The sequence below is a fragment of the Callospermophilus lateralis genome, chromosome 2 (assembly GCF_048772815.1).
Source record: "Callospermophilus lateralis isolate mCalLat2 chromosome 2, mCalLat2.hap1, whole genome shotgun sequence".
NCBI lineage: Eukaryota > Metazoa > Chordata > Mammalia > Rodentia > Sciuridae > Callospermophilus > Callospermophilus lateralis.
Genome location: NC_135306.1, coordinates 53,778,047 through 53,799,690, shown reverse-complemented (window position 1 = coordinate 53,799,690; position 21,644 = coordinate 53,778,047). Strand labels below are relative to the sequence as shown.

Here is a 21,644-nt window from a genome sequence, read left to right as displayed (position 1 = left end):
ATATCACAGTGCATTCTGATTAATACTGACCCCAGTCAATATTGAGACAGTTCTATCAATGGGAATGAGAGCAATGCCTTAAACACTCTGTGGTATGATTATTTGGCATATGGCACAGAATCAAACAAAAAGCAGACTATGTTTTTTGAAAGAATGATACTGCTGAAGAGCAATATACACTGAGAAATGTTCTGACTTTCTGACTTAAAATGATCCTTTGACTCCAGTGTGAGGCAGGAAAGAGCTGACAAAGTTGCTCAGTTCCTGAGGAGGGGGAAATTCCCTACCACTTCAGATAGGGCCACAGAAATTATTATTTTTTTAATTCAAAATCTCTTAGAAAGTGAAACCAGATGACCAGAAATCAATGGATAAGGACAATGTTCCTAGAAAATGGGATCAAAGTCTAATCAAAGGACATTTCCTACTCCCAAAGTAGAGAGGCTCAACATATGGGATTTTAGAATTGTCACAGACCAGTGTTTGCTGCTTCTCACGCTTCACCTTCTGCCTTCTGAGTGGGCATGTTCATGGTGGTTGTCCTCCCTCTGTTAACCCATATAGAAATCTTGTGTAGAGGACAAACAGCTTTATAGTTCATGATGCTCACATCAATTTGAAGCCATATTTGGATTTGGAATAAGATTGCAAGGAATGTTGCAGACATGTCTCCACTAGAAAGGACTGGGGGATTGTCTTTCTTGGAGCAGAGTCACCACTTGGTGTGTAGGAGGGCGAGTGAACCAGATATTTGGTGTCTAAAAAGACAGTCAGTGCTTCTCCTTTCAGGCACATGTAGGGGTCATACTTTACTGCTTGGCGGCTGAGGTTGCCTAAAGCTGTGAGACTTGCTTGGACAGGAAATGTATTTTGTTTGTTTTGGGGATTGAACTCTGGGGCACCTGGACCACTGAGCCACATCTTCAGCTCTATTTTGTATTTATTTAGAGACTGAGCAACTCAGTGCCTCACTTTTACTGGGGCAGGCTTTGAACTCATGATCCTCCTGCCTCAGTCTCCTGACCTGCTGGGATTACAGAAGTACGCCACTGCGTCTGGCCAGGAAGTCTGTTGGTTGAGATGCAAGTCATTTACACAATACTCCTTTCCTCCTCTCATTCCAGATAGAGAATACTCTGGCAGTCCAGGGGCCTGAATGAGAACAATGTGGAGTTAATTTCTTACTGGCCTGAAATAGTGATAGAGCATGATTTAAAAAAAAAAAAAAATTTAAAGAGCCTTTGTTACTATGAACCATTAGCAGAAGGAAGGAACTGTAAGAGAGAGACAGGAGAATTGTTCCCCAGGTCTCAAAACCTTTTCCATTCTGAATATACAGACTTCCTAAGGGTCTCCTCATTCTTGCAAGTTGTTTTTAAGCTAAATGCAGTTCATTTCTTTCCTTTCAAACCAAAGAGTTGTACCTAATGTTATTTGCAAATCTAACAAGCTCTTCATACAGAAGAATAAAGGATGACAAGTAGGAAAGGAGGGGACACAATCCAGCCTTAATGTGGATATGACAGAGACAGGCAAGTTTTGCACCATACCCACTTCCAGCCGGGCAGGAAAGTATGACCCTGACATGTGTCTAAAAGGAGAAGCACCAGAAATTCATGATGAACAACATTAATGACTGCCTTTCTAGCCACCAAATATCTGGTTCATTCTCCCTCCTGCACGCAAAGTCCTGAGACCACAAGTAGACTACATTTTTCTGTTTCTTTTGTCATTATGTAAAGCAGGGTAACTGAGATTTAGCCAAGGGTTTGTGGGGTGGACAAGAGTATTTTATATTAGATTAGCCCATTGTGATTCTCACTTGCCTCTTCTTCTGATCGTTTTGGAGCTGAATGAGGTAGTAAAATTGTTCCCATTTCACAGAGGGGTTAGGCAAAGTTCAGAGAAATTAAGTGATTCAAGATGGAGATTATATGTCTCATATAGCCAAGTTCAGGCTTAAAGACAGATTTCCTGATTCCCAGAGAGTAGGACTTTTACCCACTATGCTATAGAGAATGCTGAAGACTCCTTAAATTGTTCATTTTAGCAGCTAATTTAAATCTCTGGGTTATTAAATAGATTATAAAAAGATAAAAGAGAAGGTAGTCCTCCCCTCAAGACAACTGTACCATCCCACTTATCTCTTCATGCCTAGGGCTCAGCTAAGATTTGGCACAAGGTAGAGCTTTCACAACTGTCAAGACTAGGGATGTGGTGGGGAGGAGAATCTTGTCAAGAAACAAAAATTTAAGTCTATATCACGTGAAAATTAAAGACCAGTGAAACATATGTTGTACAGTTTTTATATATACACCAACTAAAAGAAAACTGCAGATGCATCAAGTGTCATTTATTTAAGGAACAATTCAATTGCATGTTGTAGGTAAACTAGTTACAGCAATATGAAAATACAGAATTCTGAAAAACAAAACCTGGCAACTTAAACATGTATTTAATAATGCAGAATATTCTGTAATACTAAGGAATGAAAAATAAAACATGTTGACTTGCAATTTGGGATGATTTATTTGCACTTAAAAATGCAATTTTTAAGATGACATCTGTTTTCAAAAAACATTTGAATGGTTAAAAAAAATAGCCTACAGGAAATGCTGTCTTCGTGTTGAAAATTTAGATCAAATATCAGCATTAAACTTACAAATTGCAGACAAAACATTAACACAATCAACAAGAGAATACTCATTGGGAACACAGATTTTATATTAAAATTATAAGAAGTTCACAGTTTCTTCTTGACTTGTATTGATAAAATGCTTTTACAGCTTTAATCTATTTCACTTTCAGGTACCAATGCCTAGTTGAACAGCAGAAGGTATTACTGACACATTCATCTCACACAGACTCTTACATCTTCAATTTCTAAAAACATTTTGTTTTGTAAAACTGTGACTGCTGAGAATGTGAAAGGCAGGAGATTAAGCTCAAATGTGGTGAAGAAAGAGGTAAGATACTGAAAATTTTTACTAATAGAAAACTGAACTATAAAGTTCATATATGTAGCTCTGATTATTCAACAGGAAACTCCAAACTGGCTTACAAAATGCTATGGCTTTCAACTTTTTAAAAAATTCAAACAAAAGTAAAAATAATGTTATTAAATAATTTCAAAAGCCTCCTACATGTACAAGTTAACATTAGGGGCTTCTAGGTAGCCAGACTACAAGACAGGTTTATTTTCTGTTCTGAGAGAAAGCAAAGTTTCCCAAATGAAACAGTATAAAATAAATTTGCCTTGGAAAATAAATTTCAGTAAGAAAATAATACTTCTCACTTATTAAATATATATATATATATATATATATATATATATATATATCTGCTTTTAAATATAATTTAGCAACCTGCATCAAAAAAATTAAGTGTTCTATGAACATTTGCAAATAAATATTTTAAAACACCAATATATACATGAGAGTACTCTTTTAGGTGTTTAGATACCAATAATCAGCAAAGGAAAAAATGATAATAAATAAACTACTTACTTGTAGAATTTGTACGACACAGTATAAGAAAGCAACATATTGTTGAGAATTAAACAGTTTTTCTGGACAGCACGTAGTCAAACACATATGCCCTCCCTCTGTAAATTTCAGTTAAACAGAACCCAACAATGCTGTTTTCTTAAGCCATTAAATCTAACAGCCTAAGATTCAAAATGTGTACATTTTTTCTTAACAAAAAGCAACTGTCTATTATGAAGAATGAATTGCTTCAGGAAAAAAAGTGAATTAATGGAAATTATTTAAACTCATTTATTATCTCCAAAATTGCTTCCTGCACATTTGGCTCCATTAAAGAATGAATTAAAATATTTGCATAATTTCCAAAGCAGACAGGTTGTACCTTCAAGTTGAGAATACCTTTAAATTTCAAAATAATGTAATTCCTTTAAAAATGAAATAAGTAATATTCTTTAATGTACTCATTTATTCGATTTCTCTTGCTATCAGTTCTGTTACACTGACATTAACACCTTTATTTTCCCCAAAAATGATACCCAACAGACTACCATAATTAAACCCAATATGCTAGAAAATGTTAAGCAGCAATAAAACAAATGTTCCCAATGGGATATGCCAGCATCCCTTAAATTCATCATTTAAATTATACATTTCTAAGAACTACTGCATTAGCAACACAAAGTATATTGTATGTTCAACAAGTTTTACTTATTGAAGTTTGGTATGCACAGACCTTGACTTTTCCTATTAAAATATCCAATTGGCAGGCATCGTAGGCATTCTTTATTAAATACAGTGAGGCAGCTGCTTTGATTTTTTTCCCATGCAAAGTCCTGTTACAGTATTATTAGTATGTTAACACAAGTCACAGGTACACTGAAGACAGGGGGGAATGGGGCTTGGACTTCCTTGAAGCTAGATCCACATAGCCTTCTGAATGGCTCAGCCAAGAGCCTGCTCAACTATCCCAATATACGGAATTGTTCTTACATTTCTTTCTCTAGTGACAAAGTTTTACAAACAGACTGGAATGGATTTCAACAATTCCCTTGTAGGAAGGGGTCTGTCAAGATCAGACAAAATTGCTCAACCCAAATGATATGATAAATTCTGATGTCTTTCCATTATATTTCAAGCTTAACATTCTAAAGTTACTAAATCCAACAGTAAATGCACAAAAGAGAAAACCACCAACAAGGGAAGCAGCAAAAGGGTTATAGAACAAACTCCTATACTTAAAAAAAAAAAAAATGTAAATAATTGGGAAGAAAGAACAATTTAGAGAAAACCCTGCATTCCTGACAGTATAAACATTGTCTATATACTAGTAAGTTGTTTTGTCTAGCAATCAATAGACTTATATAATCAAGAAATGTCTAGAGATTAAAAATATGCCATGCATATCGTTTAAGTATTATATACATTCAAAATAATAATAGGCGGCAAAAGGCATTTATATATAACTTTAAATTTCAATCTGCCAAATTATTCTAAGTGGTTAACTTGTATCTAAAAACTTGAAAGAGTAAGATTGGGCTAGTTGAGAGAGTCAATGTTGAAACACTAATTAAGGGATTAAAAAGAGTTCACTAAATTTTTTCAGAATAATGATATATTATAAGTTATTATTTTACGCATGAAATCTACTAATATTTCAGTGGTGACAGTCACTCACTCTCCTATAATTCTAACAGCTGCACTTTGTGGAAAATCAAGGAATGTCTATAAAATCATATTAAAACAGTAACCTTAAAAAAATAAGAACTTTTAATTTGTATACAAGCTCAGCAAGGGATCAGAAGGGGTGAGACTAACATTCAAACATGCCAATGACCTGGAACATCTGAAGAATGAACACAGCGAAATGAAGGTTTAAGGGCACTTCAACAGAAGAAGTGAACTCACAGATATTTGCAACACAATTCCTGATACAACTGTGGCGACTAAGTGGTCACAGTAGACAGCAAGCAAAAGCCAGAATGCCAGGAAGCAGGATCCTGGGATTCTTTAGACAAAACTGCAGCATGTATGAAGGAAGGCCCCTGTGACAATCAGCATAATCCTGTGTAGCCTGGACATTTCAACGGCTCAATGGCCACAAGGTGGCAAGTAGAGATTATACCAGACAAAACAGTATGAAAGGAGAACCACTACAGTTAAAAAGCTGAAAAGGATAAGATAATGTCCCCAGATCCATTCCAGGGCCAATAAAAAGTAAAATCTTAGGGTTTCAAAAATGATTGCTAGGAGTCTTCATTAATTCGTTTTAACTAAATATATTTAAGATTTATGAATATGGATAGTCCCACTAGAAAGAAAAAGAGTAAAAAATTAATAAATAAAAAATTGATCATTTACAGAAAAATTTCCAGTTGGTCATAAAGACCACATTTTAATTACTGCTTTTATCATTGAAGGGGGGAAATACCTCTATTCACAAAGATCAATAGCTTCAATAGTTTTGAAGGGACAGAAATAGAATCATAATGAGTATCAATAGCAGATACTGTTGGTGCCTATCACAATGTAAGGACCTTTGAAAGAAGAAACATTCATTTTTTATTTAAAGGAGCATTTTCTTCTTTATACCCCAAATCTCTCTGATTTGAAACCCTGATCAAAGACTCATAGAGTGACCTCAAATTCAACTAGCCCAAGCACTGATGCCAGGTAGGAATGATAGTCATATAGCACTACTAAACTCACCCCAATGCCAAAGAGCTAGTTAGACTAAGACTGTTGGAACATTCTAATGATTAAAAATATTTTTTAACACTGATTAATCTAGAATTCACCTCCTTACAGCTTCTATCCACTTTGTCTCATCTCTGCCCTCTGAAGGAAAAAAATCAATGAACTTTTTCTTCTAAACAACTTGGGACCTACTTATATCTCTGGGTATAGAAAATGTCAAGAGCCAACATAATCTATCATTAAATGCCAAATGGAGGGGCTGGGGATGTGGCTCAGGCAGTAGCGCACTCGCCTGGCATGTGTGCGGCCCGGGTTCGATCCTCAGCACCACATACAAACAAAGATGTTGTGTCCGCCAAAAAAACTAAAAAATAAATATAAAAAAATTCTCTCTCTGCCTCTCTCCCTCTCTCTCTGCCTCTCTCCCTCTTTCTTTAAAAAAAAAAAAAAAAAAAAAAAAAGCCGAATGGAAATGGTGCCTTGTCACCAATCCAATGAAACAAAAAATTTACTTAAATATACAATGCATCTCACTCTAGTCAGAATGGCAATTATCAAGGATACAAGCAACAATAAATGTTGGTGAGGATGTGGGGGAAAAGGTACACTCATATATTGCTGGTGAAACTTCAACTTGGTTAAAACCATATGGAAAGCGGTATGGAGATTCCTCAGAAAACTTGGAATGAACCACCACTTGACCCAGCTATCCCATTCCTTGGTTTATACCCAAAAGACTTAAAATCAAAATAAATAAATAAATATTACCAAAAAAAAAAAAGACTTAAAATCAGCATACTAGAGTGACACAGCCATGTCAATGTTTAAAGCAGATCAACTCACAATAACCAACCTAGATGCCCTTCAACAGATAAATGGATACAGAAAATGTAATACATATCACAATGCAATATTATTCAGCCTTAACGAAGAAGAATGAAATGATGGCATTAAGCCGGGAGTGGTGATGCATGCCTGCAATCCCAGTGGCTGGGAGGCTGTGGCAGGAGTATCTTGAGTTCAAAGCCAGCCTGAGCAAAAGTGAGGCAATCATCAGTGAGACTCTGTCTCTAAATAAAATGCAAAATAGGGCTGGGGATGTGGCTCAGTAGTTGAGTACCCCTGAGTTCGATCCCCGGTACCAAAAACAAAAAAACAGAAAAAGAAATGATGGCATTTGCTGGTAAATGGATGGCGCCAGAGAATATCATCCTAATCAAAATAAGCCAATCCCCAAAAACCAAAGGCAGAATGTTTTCTCTGATATGCAGATGCTAATTCAAGATAAGGGGAGAGGATCTTGGGAAAAATAGAGGTACTTTGGATTAGGCAAAGGGTAGTGAGGGGAAGGGAGGGAAGGGAGCATTGGGGTTAGGGAGAATAGTAGAATGAATTGGACATTATTACTCTATGTGCATATATGACTACGTGACTGGTGTGATTCTACATCATGTACAATGAAAAGAATAAGAAGGTATAGTCCATTTATGTATGATGTGTCAAAATGCATTCTACTGGCATGTATAACTAATTAAAACAAATTTTAAAAATTTACAATTCACCACTCAGAACACTGCCTCTCCATTAAAAAGGGGGGAAAAAAGGCAATTTTACGAGGTATTACATAAATTACATTGTCAGACACATCAGAAATTCAATGTCGTCATACACGCCTCTCAAAAGATTAAGCAATGTCACTTCATATAACACCCTGAATTACAAAATAACTCCAAAAATACAATATCAGCTGATGTCAAGAAATTGGTGCCAGCACAAAATCTTAGGCATGAGAGAAAACAAATATAGCAGAACTAATGCTATTATAGTACTTACTTACGAATGCATTACATAGAAAATAGAAAAAGAAAGAAAATAACAGGAAAATTTTAAATGGGACAGATGAATTTCTTTTGTATTTGATAATGTAGCTACAATTAAAATAGCCACTGTTAGATTAAGATTTCTTCATTTTATACCAGAAGAATATTTTTTATTGACTTGCAGCTTCTCACAAAAATAAGAGTATATTGCTACCAAAGCTCTCCTAAAGAATTTATAAACTTTTTTCAAAGTAAAATAATTAATGAACATGTTTTTTACTACTAATTATAGTAAATAATGAGTTGATTTATTTCCTTTTCAGTCTGTACCTAAAGTAATTATATAATTTATATTGATAGCACATGTTGATATCTGCCACCATACTATCTAAAGAGGCAGTACTCTGACTTGACTTGTATTAATTATCTTCCATTGGAAATACATCTTCATTGGTCAAGAATTTGCACCTTAAAGAAAATATCACCAAATTCCTGCTAGGGAAAGAGTCCTGTAACAGGGGAGAGCAAGGAAGAAATTCATTATATGGGCTACAATCAGTGCTAAATGCATGAGTAAATTTAATGGTTTTTAAATTTCCACACTTCTTTCATTTTACAGCAGAGACCATAGACTCAGCCAATATACTGTAATCAGTGCATTAAAAACCATAATTATTACAACAACTCATATTCATATAGCCTTTCAGGGTTTACAAAATGCCTCCATAAGCATTATCTAATTAAGTCCTCAGGAGCACCAAGTACTACTTTGCTATTCCCACTGGGAAAACTGAGTCCCAGAAAGTATAAGCCACTTTCTCCAATATCATGGCACGATTAACCAACAGAGAAAGATTCCCAATCTGAGGCTCTTTCTGTGAAAATGAAGAGGTTTCCAGGACAAGCTCCCTTCTTCAAAAAAGAAATGGAACAAAACCCAGACTCATAGATTCATGAACTGCTTTTCTTCATTCTAGATGAAAGCTGGTCCTTAGCCACAACACATACATATGGGCAAGGAATGGTGATGACTGACAAATAAAACATGCTGTAGGTGGGAATGGTTTGGATGAAAACATTTAACATCTGCCAAAAATAAATACCTAATACACTGTCACACAGTTATAAAGCTGAAAGAGACCTTTAAGTCATCTGTTCCTTTTTCCATATCATAGATGAAGAAACCACGGTGATGCACAGGGAGCAGGGGCTTCCTAAAGGTCACCTGTTAAACTGCTCATCAATCGCAGAGCCAGGATTACAGCATTTTCCCTACTCCCTGCCTTGAGCCTATTTCTCAATTAAAGGATTAAGCACAGTCCAAATATTTATAAGGAACCATCACAGTGCTAGAGAGATTAGAAAATGAGATCTTATCGTTGTAAGTGTAAAAATTATTGATTTTTATATATCATTTAAAGCTGCAAGAACTTTGCTTCCTGTAAGAAAAATAATCAATGTTTAGATTTTAGGCTTTATCACTAAGGTTAAGGATAATTTCTAAAATATGACTTTTTCTTCCCTTTATATACACAAGCTTTACAAAATTTTGTTTTTATGATAGACTTAAGTACATTCAAAACCAGCATAGTCTCTCAACTTTTAACCAATAAGAGGAGTAAAACCCCAATAACTTGGAGTTTCATGATCTTTTATAGGTACAAGTCTCTTTAAAACATGAAGTAATTATCCCAACCAAGTTTATGCCCTCTGCCTGTCTTTTTCAGTCTTCAGAAGTTCATTAAATTATCTAATGCAATATTTATTTCTCCTCTGAGATTTAAATACTAGGCAACAAAATATCTCTAAGCTTAACTGACCAACAACAAATCTAAAAATGGCTCAACTTGTAAGTTATTTGCTAAACAATATTAATTTCCACATTAAAAAAATAAATAATCTAATTAGTCTTTATTGTACCTATGAGTCTCTAAAAAGACTCTTCACCCCCCAATTAAAATCTAATGTGAAATTCTTTTTGGAGAGGCAAAGTATAAGAATTTTCTAGCTATTATTGAATGTTATTCCACAGGAAGAAAAATAAAAACATTTTTATGGAGACCAACAGTAAACCATTTAGATGATAAAAAATATTGACAATAAAATAAATTTTCCATCTCTTATTCACAAGATCACTTTCTCACTTTAAAACAAGGTCTAATCTACAGCAGATGCCGATGCTATTTGGGGGGAATTCCATCATCTGTGTCCTGATCATTCCGAGGAGGGTTTTTTCCAGAGGTGAAGAGCGGCCTGAATTCTGAAATGTAGTCTGGACTCCAAGGAGTAATCTTTGTAGTTGTTTCTGAAGATAACAATAAAATTATACAGTCAAAATTTCTTTGTGTTCCAAAGGATACAAATTCTTTGTATCCCACTCCCCAATATGCTATTTACTTTCAAACTTTAATATGCGAAACCGTGCATCACAGCAAAATGCGGATTCTGCCTGGAGGTAGGGGTGAGGATAGCAAGTCTGTTTTTGCAGAAGCTTCCTGGTGGTGATTTAAAGTCATACTTTCAGTAGCAAAATTCTACTTAATTACCAAACCATTCACAAACCCAGCAAGAAGGTTTTGAGGAGGACCTAACAAATTTGGTGAACTATTCCTAAATAGTTTGACTTCCTTTTTTTAATTTGGAAAATGTGAAGGTAGGCTCATTTAAACATGGTAAACATCATCAACCACTAGAAAGAAAGACCTGCAACAAAGACAGCAGTATTCCTTAGTACTACCAAAATTACTTATTCTAATTCTAATGAGCAAATATCAATGATTTGTCCAATAATTAAATAATAATCAGGGGGCTGGGGATGTGGCTCAAGCTGTAGCGCGCTCGCCTGGCATGCGTGTGGCCCAGGTTCGATCCTCAGCACCACAAACCCAGGGCCTTGCATGTGCTAGGCGAGTGCTCTACCACTGAGCTCCAGCCCCAGACCAACTCTATTTCATTTTCACCTCACTTGTCAAGGTCACTAATGATCATGCTGCAAAGTTCGACAGGCCTTCTTTGGTCTTATGTTGCTTGACCTCTCAGCAGCTGCTCTCATGAAATGACTATTCTTATTTTTTTTCCAAGCACTTGGGTTTCCTAGATGTCTTTCTAACTCATATTAAAATTTTAATCTTCTTAATTTTATTGGTTCATCTCTAAAATGAAGGCATATCCCAGGCACCACGATAGACTTCCATCCTTGCTCTGCAACTTTCCCGAAATGAACTTATCAAGTACGATGGCTTTAAATATTGCCATCTTGTGTTGGTGACTTTGGAATCTCTACATTTAGCTCTGATTACCAGAGAACCCATGCTTACATATCTGACTACCAACTCAATATCTCTACCTGGGAAATTCAACAGCCCAAAAGAAGTATGTTTCTTTCCCCAAACCTGTTCTTCTAACTATTCCCCATCTCAGTAAAACCAAAACTGATGACCTAGTTTAACTCCCCTGTGGCTTCTGCCAAAAATGCTTCCTGCCCAGTCTTCTGGTGATTTCATGTGACTGATTTTCTCAAAACTTGCTCTAATTATACAATTTTCAATTACAGTATCACCTCCTCAAGGAAATCTTCCAGAAACAATAAAATCTAAAATAATATCTGAGTACTCTGTATCATATTGTAAACTTCAGGAAAAAAAATATCATTAATATTTTTCTCACTTGACAATCTAAAATCTCCCTCCAGCTAAGGAAGTAGAAACACTGCCTATATAGTTTGTAGCTAGGTCTCTCTAGCACTTTTACCAGTATCTGGTACTTAGTAGGTGTTCAGTCAATATTTGCTGAATTTAAAGAAATTAATGAACCAACAAACCCCAGGCTATTTGTGACCTACAGCTGTTATGGCATTCCTTCTCCATTGCACAAAATGCTCAAGGCACACAGACTATAAGGTTTTGCCTTAAATAAGGGGACCATGATCACAAGTTTAAGAGTCATTGTCTAGCTCAAATGATAAAAAGAAAAAATACTGGGGCTGGGGATGTGGCTCAAGCAGTAGCGCGCTTGCTTGGCATGTGTGCGGCCCGGGTTCGATCCTCAGCACCACATACAAACAAAGATGTTGTGTCCACCAAAAACTAAATAATAAATATTAATTAAAAAAAAATACTTCAGAACTACTATGGTGGAGATCAAAGAACTTCATGTGATTAGTTGCTCATCAAGGAAATGATAGTTACGACTTAAATGACCTTATCTATCGGTCATCAAATTACGACCCAACATTCAAATCTGAACACATCCATTTATTTACATATCATATTCTATGACTATTTTTAATACAACTGAGTAGTTTCAATGAAGACCTTACACAATAGAGCCAAAAATACTATTTGGCCACTTACATAAAAATATTCCAACTTCTGATTTAGAGAACAGTAATTTAGCAATCGCTGAGACGGATACCTACAATCACATCTATAAGAAGCAACAGGGTAAGGCATGGGGAACAGCACAATTATAGCAAAAGCATGAACATAATGCATAAGCCAGCAAAAGCAATGTTATTGCTAATTTGCAGAAGTAATATTATTACTAATTCTTCATGACTTTATTAATCTTTAAGTGTCTGAGGCCACTGCTGCTGATTTTAGTTGTGATGGTGTTGACATTCCTAACTCCACAGCAATCAAAGAAGAGCTACCTTCATCACTTACCTTGCAGTTTCTAGGAATTTTATGGCCTTGTCAATTTCCCCTTGGCTTTTATATAAAAATGCCAACTCAAACAGAGTGAATGGCACTAAGTAGTGGTCATATTTCAGCCGCTTTTCACTGAAAGAGCAAATGAGAATCAATTAAGTCTTAACAGAACAAAAGCATATCATTTTAAGACTTATCCCTCATTCCTCAAAAAAACAGGTGAAGCATCAAGCCTATTATCTGAAAGAAAAGCTGTACTAAATAGTTATGGAACTTTAAATAAACTATGACAATAAATTGTATGCTCTTGATACATTATTTATTCCATACTGTAAATCCAGAACTGATCATTTTTTTCCCAAGATCAATGATTTATTTCTGATGATGGTTTACAGTTTTTTATAGATGAATACACACAGACCTCTAAAGATGAACCCCAGAAATGACAAGATCTTCCTTTCAAACATGAAAGTGTTCATCTCTTATCCCATTTAGAGATAAGAAAGCTGCATTATTATCTTTTTTTAAAAAAACTATGATTCAATTCCTTTTGTATTTTAAAGTCTTGTAAGACTTTAGAATGTCAATAAAGAAGTGGTCAACAGTTCTGTTTTCATAATTGTGAAAATTATCATTACAAAACATCCAGAAGCTTTGGGGAAAATATGAGTAATACCCTTTCCAATGCATAGCTTAGCTCAAAGGAACATAATAAAATATCTCAGATTCCAAAAATAGAACTATAACTGAAAAAGTAGGACTCTAGGTATGTGGGATGATGCTGAATGAATCCTGGGTTTTGCTTCCATCCAAACCATCCAGGTTCTTAGTGTGCAAGCAAGAGATGAGGTCTTGGGCCCACAGAAAGCAGGTAGGGAGAACTTAAACTTCCATTTAAAGTTTTGGATCCTAGAAGAGCACTCCTCTAGAGAAAGAGCATATTGGAAGAAACACACTTACCAACATAGGAGCAAGAAAATGACTCCATTTAGAGTTAAGAAAGCTCTTTTATTATTAATTTTTTTGTTCATAGGAGCAAGACCTTTACTTTTGATGGGAAGAAAAAAGATACCTTGGGAGAGTAATGAACTTACAATTCAAATTTTAATTGCCCAAATAATCCAAGAGCCTATAAGCAATGAAATTAACATGAAAGAGGCTTTGGGATAGAAAAGCCTTTAGGGCACCTGGCAGAAATAAAAGCAAAATCACTTTAGAGAAACTCTTCCTTAATAGAGCACCATAAGAATTTGAAGATAAAACCCAACTGAAGGTAAATTCACAATCCAAAATAATAAAATATATAAGCAAACAATTCACTGTGAGAGTCAATAAACAGCACAAATGGGTCATCATTCTGATCATCCTTTTTGATCCTTATAAAAGCACCAATAAAACAGAACTCGGTGCATAGTTCTTTAACATGTTTACTAAATACTGTATATTACTTATTTGGGAAATAAATATTGTCTCTTTCTTCTTATTCAGACACCAGTCCTCTTACATTCTCATAAATATTATCAGGAGGAAGGGGAACAGATGTCCATGGATTGAAAGGTACATGATTGAAAGGCACAGGATGTCACCTGGTAGTCTACAGCAGTGATCTTTTTGGTCTGCACTGTGATCTTTTGGGTCAAAAAATTTGAGACAAAATTTAAAAATTGGGATATTTTGGATAAAATCCAGCTTCTACGCTTTTCATTTAAAAAAAATGGTATGGACTATTGTTATTCAGACCACATTACGCACAGCAATAATCAATTACAGCTAAGGAGTGGTTAGAACACACAACCTTTCTAATCTACACTGCTCACCAATCTCTTCCTATATCATTTAGCCTGTCTCATTTAGTATGAATACTACCACTAGAGTTACTTGCATTTTATTCAGAGAAGAGGGCCACGCATCGACCCTTGAATGAATTCTATGATTAGTAGGAATAGGACCTCATCATCATTGCCATTGAAAAAAATTATACGCAAATAAATGCCCTTTACGGAAAAAAAAAAAAGTTATGATACTTGTCACATATCTTTCGTCCCTGCCAGATTATAAGAATAATGGCAAGTCTATTTACTCAGCTCTCAGTGCCTAGGACTCAGCACAGTCTCTGGCACATGCTGGGCTCTCAAATATCTGCAAAATAAATAAATGGACAAAAAAAAAAAAAAAACCATGAATTAAAAGAGTATCAGAGACTCCGTATATTCTCAGTATATTGCAGTCAGAGTTTGGATAGAAATCTGTTAGCCAAGCCATAAATTTAGTTTTTGTGGGTAATCTTTTAAACACCAAGTAGAAATGCTTAAGGCCATATTTCATTTAGACCACAGTTTTATTCATGAGGAACAAAGAAAACTCTGCAGGATTCTCTCCTTAGTTAACACTAAGTAAATGTTAAGGGACATAAAATTGAATTATTTTGCATTTTTCTCACAGCAGTTACCCAGAAAGCATGACATGCACTCAGGTTGGTTTTATTGTTTGTTCTTACCTTTCCACAACATGATTGAAACACAGTTCGGCTTGCATGGGCCGCTGCAGGTTCTTGAGGCAGCATCCTTTAAGTAACTGCACTAAGCACTCGTCATCTACAGAGTAGTCGCTAAAGTCTTAAAACAAACAAGAATCATAAATAAAAGAACTGCTTTTTTTTTTTTTTGGTGGTGCTGAGGATCGAAACTTGAGCCTCATATATGCTAAGCAAGTGTTCTATCACTGAGCTACACCTCCAGCCCCAAAATACTTTTTAAATTAAGAGGAAACCAAAAAGCTACTAGGTTTCAGAGAGATCATTCAAAAAATTTTTTTAAAAAAATGCTTTTAGCATTTGTTGTCCCTCACTAAATACCACCATGAAAATATTTTAAATCAAGAGAACATTGAATTTACAACATTAGTACACCATTTTATTTAGGGGTTCACTCTATCCACTTAAAATTTTGCTTCAGGTGGTCACACTCTAAATTTTGTGACTTTAGTTACAACCACAGGAAATGTAAACTCTAAATAAAGAGCTTTATTAATTCTGTAAAAGGTAAAACCAGGAGGAATAAGAAAGCTGTTGTTTTGGCTTCTAACTGTGTTGGCTTCGATGCAGGAGAGGATAGCACTTCCATATGGAGAAGCAGATGGCCTTGCACCCATTAAAAATTCAGGAAGTAGAACACCCTCTCCAGATCATTATGTTTACAACTTATCAATTCTCCCAGGTTATGTTCTTTTGGGGGGAAATTATGTTGTAAAATTAGTCAAAACTGTTCTGAATTACATGAAAGACACCAAAAATCCCCACAAACTTCTGAATGCTTGAAGATAATGCATAGGATTTTCTTTCACCCCTTTTTCTTTTTGAAACTGACTGCCTTCTACAGCTAAAATCAAATGCATATTAAACAGAATGAAACCATACTGTGTGCGACATCATTTGACAAGGTAGCCCACTCCAGATTTACCACTTTTGAAGGTTTCTTTTGTTTTGTTTTTTGTTTGTAAGTGATATGTAACTAAGAAGTCACTCCAAGACAGACTGCTAATTTACACATTTCAGACTGTGACAACAGAGGGGAGGGTAGGAAAGAGAAATAATGAGGCCCTAGGAGTCCCTCATATTGAAATTATGCTTTCAGTACAAACCTCAGAAATCACCAGTGACACATGTTGGTGCTTTAGTTGGTAAACTCCATGTCTATGGGAGGTTAAGAATGCCATTTAGCCAACTAGAAGGTGATCACTTTGTTTCTAGGTACTGAAAACAGCTGAGATTCACCTCTAACTTTCAAGTGCTGATAGGTCATTCATTAAGAAAACCACCAATACCAACACCACATTACCTTACCTTTCCTATTATTTACTTAGGACAATTTTTCCTATTAAAAAAAAATCTATCCAGGCTTCTAATCATGGATGTTTGTTGAAATATATATATTCAAAAAGCAATGGGAAAATTAATAAAAAGTAGTCAGACTGTTTGAACAAAGTTTACTCAAAAGCCCAAGTGGCTTTTATGGAAGTATATCTCATGAAATCTCTCTTTTTTGTTTTTCTTTTTGTAGTTGTAGATGGACAGAATGCCTTTATTTGTTTATTTTTATGTGGTGCTAAGGACCAAACCCAGTGCCTCACACATGCTAGGCAAGTGCTCTGCCACTGAGCTACAGCCTCAGTTCCTGAAATCTCATTTTTTTAAAGGTGAACTTTCAAATATTTCATTTGAATTTCAAAATGATACAAGGTTATGCTAATTTCTACCTCAAAGAGGTAAAAATTTCTTTCTGAAATTATTTCACATTAAAAATAATAAATATTGGAGCTGGGGTTATAGCTTAGTGGTTGAGCACTTGCCTCGCATATGTGAAGCACTGTTTGATCCTCAGCACCACATAAAAAATAAATAAAACAAAGATATTTAAAAAAAAAAAAAAAGTAAAGATCACCTTATACCCATTAGAATGGCTACTACTAAGAAAAGAAAAGAAAAAGTAGAAACCATGAAGTGTTGGTGAGGATAAGGAGAAACTGGAATCTTTATGTGCCACTGATAGGAATATAAGATGACACAGCCACTAAAGAAAACGCTACACTGATGCTATGGTTTGAATGTCCTCTACAACCCACAGTGAAATATAGTCACTGTGATGGTATTGGGAGGTGGGAACTTTAAGAGGATCGGTCAGTCTGTCTATCTATCTCTCTCTCTCCATGTGATGCCCTCTGCCATGATATGGTACAGCATGAAGCCCCTCACCAGATGGCAGAAACTTGATATTGAACTTCCTAGCCTGCAGAACTATGAAAAAAAAATTTTTTTTCTTTGTGAACCACCCAATTTGGTATTCTTTTATAGCAGCAGAAAATAGACTAAAATAGGCAATTCCTCACAAAATTAAAGGTAGAAATTCTAATTGCTAATTTAAGGCTAATTCCTGCCTTGAAAAGGAAGGAAATTGGGCTGGGGTTGTGACTCAGTGGTAGAGCGCTTACCTACCATGTGTTGAGGCACTGGGTTTGATTCCCAGCACCACATTAAAAAAAAAAAAAACTAAATAAACAAAAGGAAGGAAATATAGCACATGCCACAACATGAACGAACATTAAAATATTACATAAATAAAATAATGCAGTCACAAAAAGACAACTACTTATATGATACTATTTTATATGGGGTAACGAGAGTGGTCAAACTCAGTAACAGAAGGAAGAATGGTTGCTGCCTTGGGACAGAAAAAATGGAGGAATAAGCAGTTGGTTTTTAATGGGTATGGAAAGTTCTAGAGGTTGTTCACACAATGATATGAATATACTTTAATCTCCTGAAATGTACACTTAAAAAGAACTAAGATTTTATTTTATATGTTTTTACTCACAATTAAAAATAGAGTTTTTAAAAAGATAATTGTTAAAAATAAAAGTTAGGACTCTTATCACAATTCTAATAAAAACTGTGTAGAAAATATAGTACCAGAATATCTAGAAAAACATACAAAGTCTGAAAAGTGCATGCAGCAAGTCTATAGTCAGCACTTTATAAATATTCAAAGTAAAAACTTTGAATTCCTCTTTTGTCCCCACTTCTGAAGTCTTCACATCTGCTTATTTCCCTGGTACTTAGAAATCCAGAAATCCAAAAGGAATTCCTTTTGATGAACACCTCAGCACTTTGGCTATCCTACCTAAGATCCAGCTCAAGAAGGGATTAAAGTATTTTAACTTTTTTGTGAAAGGGGGCAAAAAGAAGCAACAGAAAGGAACTCTTTGTTTCTTTTCTAAACATGCTGTCTTTAACATGGTGAAAGCAGTGTAACACTCCTCATCAACAGATCAACAGACGAGCTCTACATGTGACTGCAGTGGGATAGGATATTCCATACCCCAGTCTCCCCAAGACCATAGGTCTATATTTCCAAGATGGCTTTTGGTATGGAGAAGGTGGCGGGGAGGTCTTATGGCCCCAGAACATCATTCTTCTCTTTGTTCTAACTGACTCTATAGCTACCTTATCTGAAACTTTGACCTTGTTAGTAGATAAGTCATTTCATTCAACTCTCATTCTTTTTTATTTCTTCTATTGATGGAAATATAAAGCTAGAATTATTATATATGGGGAAAGCAGTCTAAATGTCCCAATGAACCCCATTTACCAACACTTAAAACATTTATTATTTATTAAATTAAAAGATAAAAAAACTCCAGACTAGAATACATCTAGATACCTATGTTTATAACTCTAAAAATAAGGTCAAGATGGAATACCAAAAATTCTAAATTAATTGTACAATCATAGCAAAAATATAGGTGACTTTTTCCACCTATACCTAAGAAGTTTGATTATGTGTTTAAAAGAATAATTATAAAGAGAAATCTCATTAAAAAGTTCAGCCTCGGGCTGGGGATGTGGCTCAGGCAGTAGCGCACTCACCTGGCACGCGTGAGGCCCGGGTTCGATCCTCAGCACCACATACAAACAAAGATGTGTGTCCGCCAAATACTAAAAAATAAATATTAAAATTCTCTCTTTCCCTCTCTCTCACTCTCTCTTAAAAAAAAAAAAAAAAAAAAAAGTTCAGCCTCATAACAAAGATGCAAGTACGAAAAAAAAAAAAAGTCCTAATCCCTGCAGCCCTCTTCAATAACTCAATCCCCACTATGGGGAGCTTACTGAATATGAGCCAGGGCTCCTTGAGTGTCCATCTTTTTCCTGCTAAGAGAAATGAACAGGGTGTGGCAGCACACACCTATCATCACAGCTCCTCAGAAGGCTAAGGCAGGATTGCAAACTTGAAACCAGCCTGGACAACGTACTGAGACCCTGTCTCAAGATAAAAAAAAAATAAACAGGGCTGAGGAAGTAATTCAATCCCGGAGGAAGGGAGGGAGGGAGGGAAGAGTTAATTGTTACAGCCCTTCCCACAAACACATAATTCCTTAATTTCTATGCCCAATAAGCAGGTTTATCACCAGGAAAATTTCCATTTTACTTCTGTGGTTATAACATTCCAAAAGATAAGACCATAATTTTGGGATAATACCTAAGTGGTCTTGCATTGATAAGGAACACAATAGAGGCTATCACTGATGGCACTGTCTAACAAAACATAAATCCTCTATTTAAAAAAAACAGAATTATGGGCTGGGGATGTGGCTCAAGCGGTAGTGCGCTCGCCTGGCATGTGTGGGCGCTGGGTTCGATCCTCAGCACCACATACAAAATAAAATAAAAAGATATTGTGTCCACCGAAAACTAAAAAATATTAAAAAATTCTTTTAAAAAAACAGAATTATAAATGTCAGAGCAAGAAAACTTGGGCATCATTGGCCCAACAGTGCTCTCATTTCAAAAGAAATAGGTGTTTTTCCAGAGTCTGAGGGCTGCAGAGCTGGGGCCACAGACACCATATCTGATGCCCCTGTCATTCTGCCAGCTGCCTCTGGCAAACCTTGGTAAACCACTAGCATCGCCAAAGGTAATGAGTGAAAAATCAAATGGTGATAAGATCCGAACGTGAAAACAACAATTCCTCAAGTCTCCAGAAACACGCCAACCTGGAGAGCAATCAGGAGGCCTGGAAAGAGTCACAGCTAAACCAGAAGGAAGAGCCCACATTCTTTGTGCTGCTTTTACACTGGAATGCCTGTTTTTTTCCCTTCATTTTTTTTTTAAACAGTTTTCTGATACAATTTACATGCTATACATCTTGTTCAAGTGAAGTATATAATTCAATCGTTTTTAGTACATTTATATAATTGGGCAACTATCACAATTTTAGAACATTTTCATCCCCCTCCTCAATAAAATGCCGTACACTTTAGCTATCCCATCTCACCCCAATTCCTCCATCCCTATCAACTATTAATCTGCTTTCAGTCTTAAACACTGGCCTCTGCTGGGCATGTCATATAAATGAAATCACATAAAAAAAATGGCCTTTTGTGACTGCTTCTTTCATTCAGCCCAGTGTTTCCAAGGTTCCTCCTTGTTGCAACATGTCATTCCTCCCTTCATCTTAATTACAACCACCCTGCAGCAAAAGCTGCTGTCCTCAAGGTGCACACAGATTGACGTGGACAAAGATGCAAGGGAAAAGGCAGGAGAATGAAAATGGAGCACAGAGAAAGATGACTACAGGTTTACTCTTCACACTTACTTTGATTTTGTAAAGCTGCCTCAGCCATTTCAACGGTTACCAAGAGATTTTCAGAAATGTCTTTTCTTTTACCCACTATTGAAAAACCATTCCAGACATACATCATTTCCTAATGAGGAAGAATGAAAAATCATTCCCAATTATGTGAGGTTATTCAACATTCCTCATGATCTCAAAAGTACATGCATGTATTTTGCCATGGTTGCTAGGGAATCACAAGACAGTATTTAGGGATCATTTTCTTTAGCTTTCTTCATTTGGAATTTAATGATATAATTTCCCCTTGTTTTATGATACATCTTTTGCCTTTGTACTGGGAAGTAATTCAGTATACATACATTATGATTTTACTGAAAAAATAACTTCTTTGTTCAATAAATATTAAGTAACTATAAGTATTCAATTTTTTAGAATATAAATATAAGTAAATAAAACATTTTTAAATGACACTATGAACAGTTCTGTTTAATATAATTTTTACTGTTACTTTAAAGGGAAATATTTTAAAATGTCTGCCAATTGTTTACATAAACTATTCCAAGCCTATCACTGAAAATAAACATTGAAATATTTCACTGGGCTCAGGTTTTTATACCATTAAAAATATGTGTTGGTCCAGTAGTGCAATCCAATATGCAAAAAGCACTCATTTAAAGCCATATGGCAAATGACAGCTCCTGAAAATGTAAATTAATGATTTCTCATTGCCTATTATATTCAATTGGCTAACAGATGAGAATTTTTTTTTTAGACCAAAAGCAAATGTGCTTTTGCTTGAAAATATTTTACCAGTGTTCCTGATAGTGCAGTTCATATTTTGAAGGGTATACAATAAGCAAAGTAATTAGT

General features: G+C 35.5%; 1 protein-coding gene across 1 annotated transcript in view; it reads right to left on the bottom strand.

The window, feature by feature from the left end:
• Window positions 1-3,321: 3,321 nt before the first annotated feature.
• Window positions 3,322-21,644, bottom strand: part of Ttc39b (tetratricopeptide repeat domain 39B) — a 131,312-nt gene continuing 112,989 nt past the window's right edge. Inside the window, exons 17-20 of the mRNA XM_076845961.2 lie at window positions 20,796-20,904; window positions 15,146-15,263; window positions 12,664-12,780; window positions 3,322-10,304 (exon numbers count right to left, since the gene is read on the bottom strand). Of these exons, the coding sequence (XP_076702076.2) occupies window positions 10,214-10,304; window positions 12,664-12,780; window positions 15,146-15,263; window positions 20,796-20,904 (435 nt within the window). The 3' untranslated portion in view covers window positions 3,322-10,213. The remainder of the gene's footprint in view (window positions 10,305-12,663; window positions 12,781-15,145; window positions 15,264-20,795; window positions 20,905-21,644) is intronic.